This window comes from Nanorana parkeri, unplaced genomic scaffold (assembly GCF_000935625.1).
Source record: "Nanorana parkeri isolate BGI_ZX_2015 unplaced genomic scaffold, ASM93562v1 scaffold493, whole genome shotgun sequence".
Classification (NCBI taxonomy): Eukaryota; Metazoa; Chordata; class Amphibia; order Anura; family Dicroglossidae; genus Nanorana; species Nanorana parkeri.
In genome coordinates this window covers 1,071,107-1,080,603 of record NW_017306761.1, presented here as the reverse complement: position 1 = coordinate 1,080,603, position 9,497 = coordinate 1,071,107, and the positions used below count along the sequence as shown (strand labels likewise).

The window sequence follows — 9,497 nt, the reverse complement described above, 5'->3', positions numbered from 1 at the left end:
GGCGACCGCATTCGTTTTTTCAGGCGTTTATTCTTTTATTTTCACCTGGTAATCCTGCAAATATGTCGCTTCTTGCCCCTTAGTGTCTACATTGTATCTATAGAGGCAGCCATGGCACACAGGCAGGAATTGAAGGCCTCGTTCACACCAGATGCAGTGCGTTCCGGCCCGATTCTGGCCAGAATGCACTGCCTCACTTTTTTGTGGGGCAGGAGGGGGCGCAATGCGATTAGCCGCACGGGATCACATAGCACATTATGCCTGTGGTCCGGTCAAAATGCTGCAAGCGCTATTTTGATCGGACCGGACCACAGGCATAATGTGCCTTGCGATCCTGTGCGGCCGATCGCATGGCTACGGTGCCATTCACTTCAATGGACCACCGCGCGCCCTCCTGCCCCACAAAAAAAGAGAGACCTGGCCGCAATGCGAGGCAGTGCGTTCTGGCCAGAATCGGCCCGGAACGCACTGCATCTGGTGTGAACGAGGCCTAAAATGTGTCTGTCTCTGTTCATCTCCATGGTGGACTGATGGCATTAGTAGTTTATACAAGATAGGGATTTTTTTTACTTCTTTTGATGCTCACGGGAAGTGACAAGGATTCTGCATTTCTGGCAGGATCCACTTGCTTATGTACGTTCTGGAAATGCTCTTTCTTAGAAGAAAACTAATGCAGCCACCACATCCACGGACTGGTAAGCTTCAATAGATTCCATTCTTGTTTTTAGGTTTATTAATACACAAAGCTCACCAAGATTCAAAGAATACGCATGACTCATGCAGTTACACAATCAATGCTTATCCCGGAGTTCAGCTTTAATATTTTGTAATCCTTTTCTATGCTACAATGGAAAATGGTGATAAACGTTATTGATGGCGAGAATAATACATAAAAAATGAACACCATCTTACATGAGCTCGTAGTTTCTGCGGATCGATTCTGGAATATTTGGTTTTGTTACTCTGACGGCCTAAAAAAGAAGTAAAATTTAAGAAAGAATGAATTACCGAAATTCAGCCAAACAATGAACCTGTTAGAAAAAAAACAAAAACCCACACGCATCCTTTAGTGACCAGACAGCAGTAAACTGAAGCCTGATTGGCTGCTATCAGTTACTGCTTACTGTGTCATGCACATTTTATTTCCTAGCAGGAAAATGCAGCAACTGCTCAAGCAGAACCATCTATATCAGGGTTTGGCAACTCCAACCCTCCAAATGTTGTAGAACTACAAGTGCCACGAGGTATTCCAAGACTGACAGTTACAGGCATGACTCCTAGAGGCAGAGACATGTTGGGATTTGTAGTTAAAGTACAGCTGGAGGTCCGAAATTACCCACCCCTGATCTATATAGATTGCTCTAATCACCACGCCATGTTGCTGTACCTACACCCTGGGATGAACCTTCTACCCCTCACCGACCTTTCACCTGAGCACAGGTTCCATGTGAAGCAGGAGCAATGATTGAATGTCAAGTAAGGCAGCTGTTCAGTCCCTCTGCTCACAGGGAACCTACCCTTATGTGTGGGCAGTCCCAAAAATACTGCAGAAGCAGCAGTTTGTTAGGACCCAGAAGAATATTGTAATAGAAAACTATCTGCAGGTTCTTAGGTTTATTTTTAGGTAAGGTGCAGAAAGGAGAGGTGTGACCTACATCCAGGATTCAGGTAGATAAACTAGTCCTACAATATTTCTTTAGAAACTCGGATGCATATGCAGGAATGTGGCGACCGCATTCGTTTTTTCAGGCGTTTATTCTTTTATTTTCACCTGGTAATCCTGCAAATATGTCGCTTCTTGCCCCTTAGTGTCTACATTGTATCTATAGAGGCAGCCATGGCACACAGGCAGGAATTGAAGGCCTCGTTCACACCAGATGCAGTGCGTTCCGGCCCGATTCTGGCCAGAATGCACTGCCTCACTTTTTTGTGGGGCAGGAGGGGGCGCAATGCGATTAGCCGCACGGGATCACATAGCACATTATGCCTGTGGTCCGGTCAAAATGCTGCAAGCGCTATTTTGATCGGACCGGACCACAGGCATAATGTGCCTTGCGATCCTGTGCGGCCGATCGCATGGCTACGGTGCCATTCACTTCAATGGACCACCGCGCGCCCTCCTGCCCCACAAAAAAAGAGAGACCTGGCCGCAATGCGAGGCAGTGCGTTCTGGCCAGAATCGGCCCGGAACGCACTGCATCTGGTGTGAACGAGGCCTAAAATGTGTCTGTCTCTGTTCATCTCCATGGTGGACTGATGGCATTAGTAGTTTATACAAGATAGGGATTTTTTTTACTTCTTTTGATGCTCACGGGAAGTGACAAGGATTCTGCATTTCTGGCAGGATCCACTTGCTTATGTACGTGCTGGAAATGCTCTTTCTTAGAAGAAAACTAATGCAGCCACCACATCCACGGACTGGTAAGCTTCAATAGATTCCATTCTTGTTTTTAGGTTTATTAATACACAAAGCTCACCAAGATTCAAAGAATACGCATGACTCATGTAGTTACACAATCAATGCTTATCCCGGAGTTCAGCTTTAATATTTTGTAATCCTTTTCTATGCTACAATGGAAAATGGTGATAAACGTTATTGATGGCGAGAATAATACATAAAAAATGAACACCATCTTACATGAGCTCGTAGTTTCTGCGGATCGATTCTGGAATATTTGGTTTTGTTACTCTGACGGCCTAAAAAAGAAGTAAAATTTAAGAAAGAATGAATTACCGAAATTCAGCCAAACAATGAACCTGTTAGAAAAAAAACAAAAACCCACACGCATCCTTTAGTGACCAGACAGCAGTAAACTGAAGCCTGATTGGCTGCTATCAGTTACTGCTTACTGTGTCATGCACATTTTATTTCCTAGCAGGAAAATGCAGCAACTGCTCAAGCAGAACCATCTATATCAGGGTTTGGCAACTCCAACCCTCCAAATGTTGTAGAACTACAAGTGCCACGAGGTATTCCAAGACTGACAGTTACAGGCATGACTCCTAGAGGCAGAGACATGTTGGGATTTGTAGTTAAAGTACAGCTGGAGGTCCGAAATTACCCACCCCTGATCTATATAGATTGCTCTAATCACCACGCCATGTTGCTGTACCTACACCCTGGGATGAACCTTCTACCCCTCACCGACCTTTCACCTGAGCACAGGTTCCATGTGAAGCAGGAGCAATGATTGAATGTCAAGTAAGGCAGCTGTTCAGTCCCTCTGCTCACAGGGAACCTACCCTTATGTGTGGGCAGTCCCAAAAATACTGCAGAAGCAGCAGTTTGTTAGGACCCAGAAGAATATTGTAATAGAAAACTATCTGCAGGTTCTTAGGTTTATTTTTAGGTAAGGTGCAGAAAGGAGAGGTGTGACCTACATCCAGGATTCAGGTAGATAAACTAGTCCTACAATATTTCTTTAGAAACTCGGATGCATATGCAGGAATGACTTAAGGCGCATCCAACAGTGACCTAAGGCGCATCCAACAGTGACCTAAGGCGCATCCAACAGTGACCTAAGGAGCATCCAACACTGTAGTACAGCTGGAGGTCCGAAATTACCCACCCCTGATCTATATAGATTGCTCTAATCACCACGCCATGTTGCTGTACCTACACCCTGGGATGAACCTTCTACCCCTCACCGACCTTTCACCTGAGCACAGGTTCCATGTGAAGCAGGAGCAATGATTGAATGTCAAGTAAGGCAGCTGTTCAGTCCCTCTGCTCACAGGGAACCTACCCTTATGTGTGGGCAGTCCCAAAAATACTGCAGAAGCAGCAGTTTGTTAGGACCCAGAAGAATATTGTAATAGAAAACTATCTGCAGGTTCTTAGGTTTATTTTTAGGTAAGGTGCAGAAAGGAGAGGTGTGACCTACATCCAGGATTCAGGTAGATAAACTAGTCCTACAATATTTCTTTAGAAACTCGGATGCATATGCAGGAATGACTTAAGGCGCATCCAACAGTGACCTAAGGCGCATCCAACAGTGACCTAAGGCGCATCCAACAGTGACCTAAGGAGCATCCAACACTGACCTAAGGAGCATCCAACACTGACCTAAGGAGCATCCAACACTGACCTAAGGAGCATCCAACACTGACCTAAGGCGCATCCAACAGTGACCTAAGGCGCATCCAACAGTGACCTAAGGCGCATCCAACAGTGACCTAAGGAGCATCTAACAGTGACCTAAATGAACGCATTTCTGTTCCCAGCTTTACCCCCAAAAATCCTTTCCTCTTAAAAGCAACTCTAAACTCAGGAGTTAGCTCTTAGAAATGCATTCAAGTACTCTATTAACAAAAATGTATCTTATTTGTGTATCATTCGGCTGTAGAGCCTCAAACCATCTCTGAATTGGTGCTGACACTGTCCTTCCTCCTGGAAGGTGACTACTGTTGATCCCCATGGTCCCTGTGTGTGTTGTAAAGTAGTCACCGCTCCAAGCTCACTCCTATGATGATTAGTTTACTAATTTGTAGAGGTGCACCTAAATTAAAATTTCAAAACTGAAACGAAATAAAAAAAAAACAAACGTCAGGCCAAAAGCAAATTTTTTATTTTCTAACGGTTTCAAATATTTTATTTTTATTAAATATTTATTGTTTTACTTTATTGTCTAAACAGACCCCTGATATTTTCCTTTTAAGATAGAAGAGATTGAGAACACAGAGTCCTCAATCTCTTTTTCTGCAGCCCCAGTTATAAATGAACAGGAATCCTCTATACTGAGTGTTCCTGTTCATTTATAACTTGAGGACAGACTATGTTTACTATATCCTCAATCATGAATGAACAGGAAATTATGTAGATCACTTCCCATTCATTCATAATTGGGGACACAGCAAAGATACTATCGCCACAATTATTTACAAACACTATGCGATCACTGAATGCTTGTACCCGCTCTCCATCCTGGATTGGCTGTTACAGGAGGTTGGGTGGGGCGGGAGGTGAGCCCAGCCTCCTGTGACAGCGCTGGCTATCTCCGCCCACACCACTCTCCTAATCTGTGACAGGAGGCTGAGCAGTGCGGGGAGGAGAGATGCTGGCCGCTCACAGCACTCTCCTACTCCCGCAGCGCTAGGCCTCCTGTGAGTTTCTCTCCTCCCCGCTGGGACACAGAGCAGCGCCCAGCGGGGAGGAGAGAAACCATGGATGCACCGCCATTTCGGACCCAAAAAAGTGCCACTTTCGGCCGATATGTTTCGGCGGATGAAATTTTGGTGCATCCCTACTAAATTGTATTGAGATTGTAGTCCATCACATGAGTGAGTTTGGAGCGGTGACTACTTTAAAAACACACACAGGAAACATGGGAAACAAAAGTAGCCACCCTCCAGATGGAAGGACAGTGTCTGCACCAATTCAGAGATGATTTGGAGGATCTACAGCCGTGTGATACACAAATAAGATACATTTTTGTTAATAGTTAAAGGTACTTAAATGCATTTTTAAGATTTAACTCCTAAATTTAGTGTTACTTTAAATCATGTTCCTGCCATGGACATATTTATATGGACTGACATCTAGGCTGCTCTATAAAACAAATCTGACTGAAAATTCGACCCCGCCATACCTGGATAATCAGGCCGGGAGCCATTGAATTGAGGTCTTGTTGCAGAGCCAGCTTGAGGTTCTCGTCTATCTGATCTATTAAGAGAAAGGGACAGCCAAGTCAGAGAAAAATTCACCACTTTCTTAAAGTAGATTTCCACTTTTGCAGCCATATTGGGATATCACCCATTTTATATTTCTTACATGCATACTGCATAACAAACAAACAAAAAAAATAGCTTCTTACATTTTAAGTGCTTTATACTTGCTAAAAAAATCATCCCCCTATGTAATATTAAGGAGGGGGCTGTGGGAAGGTATTTTTATTCTAATTAACCCTGTCTGTACTCTGCTGGCTGATGCCATCATCAGGCTGGCAATCACATTCCCAGATACACAGATGATCATTAGGGGCAGTGATGTGCGGTACCTCTGGTTTCGGGTGAGGCATTCCCCAGCACGTCCTGCCCCGGCTGAAGCCCCGCCCCCAACCCGGTCCCCAAGGTAGTGTGAAGGAGGAAGGGAGGAGAGAGGGAGGAGCCTCCCTGTCCCTCACTTGCTCATCACTGCTGAGGCATTGAGATCGATCGCCTCTGTGGTTTCTTTTTTTGGATTGGACAGCTTCGACCAATGGCGCTTTGCCAAGCCATCCACAGAGCTCATGCCTCTAACAAAAAGTAGAGGCGTTACAGCTCTTGCCTCACCAAGTTAGGTTACACAAGCAGTGGGGCAGCCTGCTGCTGTGTAACCTAACTACCTGTCAAATACCTGTAATTAACAGGCAACGCTCTATCCATGACAGGTTACACAGTGGGGAGGATTTCCCTGCTCTGTAACAGGCCGCTCTGAATGGAGAAAAAGCTGTCAGCTTCAGACTTGAATATGACAGCTTTTCCCTCCATAATACTAGGTGAGGCTCTGCCTCCCCTGACTGCACATCTCTGATTAGGGGGAGCATTTTGCTAAATTTGTATTTGAAATTCATCAAAATATGGAACAACAAATCAAGTAAAAAGTTATCTTCAAAATTACATTCTGCTAGATCTTAAAATGAGTGAGAATTTGTTCTTACTGAAAATAGATCAGAGTTTCCCTTTAGGCAACAACAGTCTGGCGCAAACTCCAGCCACCCAGCTGTGGAGGAACTACAAATCCTATGATGGATCTGTCTATAGGAGTTATGCCTGTGGCTGTGAGAATTTTGTAATGCCTCATGGGATTTGTCATTCCGCAACAGCTGGAGGTACAGGGAACTTCAGTGTCAAATGTTGATAGGAGTAAATGGGAAAGCTGGTCGGGAGGTCAGATACGATTAGGAATATATGCTCTGTCCCAACACCCCTATCACTGTAAATATCATGTGATATGTGCTCATGAAACCCTTACATATTCATCCTCCAGTTTCATTAAAAGCTCCTTTTTATACAGCAGCTTTAAAACTTTAAAACTCGGCAATTTGTATGAAGAGGTTTATTGACTTACCAAACAGCTCTATGTAAACTTCCTGCAAGGGGTGCACACTGCAGAACTGGTTCAGCTCATGGTGGATCTTATTAAATATTAACGCTTTGTCATAGTCCGCCGTGTAGTTCTTCACTATATCGTACACTGGGGGGCAATACAAAGAAGATTAACACTTGCATCCAAAATAAAATAAATAGCTCTCAATTTAGGTGATGACAATCATCATATAAAAGGAACAACTTATTTGCTTCTTATAAAAGTCGCTCACCTGCATTAGGAATGAGGAAATTAACCACTTCTATTCGGTCGAAATAGATCATGACTCCGCCACTAGGACAAATAGGAAATCAATTAAATAATGAATAGGAAATTAATTAAATAATGATTAATAAAACAACCAGAGTGCTTAAAACAATGGAGAGGACATAAACAATGCAAACATTAATAGAACAGTTCAGGCTTGATGTAATATCCGGAGTTTACAATGTTATTTAGGTCACAAACATTCACACAGATGCTCCAGGAGGACTAGGGTCTTAGAGCAACAAAACGGACCCAACAATTTACACATGACTACCTGTACAATGAAGGCTGCCCTCCCATGTAAAGGGTGACCCACCTGCACTACATCAAATATGCAACATGCGGGATTTCTAAAGCAAAACTTCAGCCAAAAATAAGATAAAATCAATAGGCTATAAAAAGATAAAAACAACAACAGGATATTTCTCCTGCAGTATTTATTTCTGCTGCTAGATGTCCTCAGACTGATGCCCAGCATCATTAAACCCACATCCTCTAAACCCAGGTCGTCTTGGACCCTCCCCAGTTTGTGACTGCACAGTGAAATGAGAAGTAGCACTGTCATGAGCTCATTTCTCCACTCTCTCCTCCCATCAGCATGCTTCTTGCCATCACATGAATTACTTAGTGTCTTGTTCTGCTACTTCCTCTCACATTCCAGACCTCCTGTACATGGACTGCAAGAGGCTGACACCATGTCAAATTCAGGTACTTACTAGGGGTGTGGAAATAAAAAACAAAAAAACAAAACTACTAGTCCAAGGAACAAAGCGGGGGACCAATGTACTTATCACCATACAAAAATTATTTTAATCAAACCCATATATTTACCCGTGCTAAGAAATGCTTCTCATTGGTCAGCGCAGTCACCTAACCGCACTGACCAACAAGTCACTTGCAGTTTGCGACCGAAATTCAAAATCCATAGCGTGTTGGAGTTTGTGTGTATGTGTGTGTGTGGGGGGACCATCATTGGGGGTGCTGGTCTGGGTAGGCGGGGTCAGATTTGAGCGTGCAATTTCATTTTCCCAACTTACTTGTTGTAGATGTGTAGATGTTTATATATGAGCCAACATGTACAAACCACAGCAGCCCAGGTTTATTATTAACATCATACGATGAATGTAGTCTCATTGTCACAGGTCGGCTTAGAACTATGAGGTGAGTGGAAATCACTCATGTCATAGTTCTCCTTTAGCAAAATGATCTGTATACGTGCAAGCTCAGATTAGTGAATATGACAGAGAAATAACAGAGCACTTCAATTCACTCAATATAATATAAAAGGTAAAACCTGCAAAGGTTATCTCTGTGACAACTACAAGTTAATTTCTCCAAAAAGAAGAAAAGACTTCTGGATTATTGCAACCTATTGGAGTGTCTAAGCATTAAAAGGAAAACTATAAAAAGGTCTTGGCTCAGTTTTCTGTTTTTTTAAACTAGTGTTTTTACATGGAATCCCCAAAGCCCTAAGGGTCAGCTAAGGGGACAACAGAGCAGTAATCATCCCCTTTTAGGCAGGAGCATAGAGTGGAGTCATCCACTTCCATGTGTACATTTTTCTTTGTGGTAATTATTTTTGTAAAAAGTGGGCATATAAAAAGACCCACCTGCAGGATGAGAAAAGACAATATATCATATTTACCTGAGGAAGGAGGAAAGGAAGGGATGGATGGCTGAAGAAAGGAAGCAAGGAAGGGATGGATGAAGAAAGGTAGGGATGGATGGATGAAGAAAGAAAGGAAGGGATGGATGGATGGATGGATGGATGAAGAAAGGAATGGATGGATGAAGAAAGGGATGGATGAAGAAAGGAAGGTAGAGAAGAGATAAAAGGAAGGGAGGGACTGATGAAGGGAGGAACGTCGGAGGGTGAAAAGAAGGAAAATGTGTATAAAACCACTATATATTCCCTTTCAATGATTTTTGATCTTGCAGGGTGATCAGTATAAAGTAGGAGATTTTAGGCAATGATCTCTGAGAGATATTTAAGATTAACCTCTACAAAAAGAAATAAAAGACCTCTGAGTAATGGTTATTTTCGTAGGACAGACCTTTTATTATGATAAATACATAACTATTATAGGAATATAAAAGTGAAATAACACTGTGGGTGGGGCTGATGCGTAGATAAGGCCAAAAGTCTTGGCTCATTTTGGAGAAG

The 9,497-nt window shown here is 43.1% G+C and overlaps 1 protein-coding gene across 1 annotated transcript in view; it reads right to left on the bottom strand.

Moving 5' to 3' along the window:
- Positions 1-9,497, bottom strand: part of LOC108790708 (erlin-2) — a 29,978-nt gene that overhangs the window by 8,979 nt on the left and 11,502 nt on the right. Inside the window, exons 5-8 of the mRNA XM_018561021.1 lie at positions 7,299-7,360; positions 7,049-7,174; positions 5,589-5,662; positions 2,639-2,697 (exon numbers count right to left, since the gene is read on the bottom strand). Coding sequence (XP_018416523.1) covers positions 2,639-2,697; positions 5,589-5,662; positions 7,049-7,174; positions 7,299-7,360 — 321 coding nt within the window. The remainder of the gene's footprint in view (positions 1-2,638; positions 2,698-5,588; positions 5,663-7,048; positions 7,175-7,298; positions 7,361-9,497) is intronic.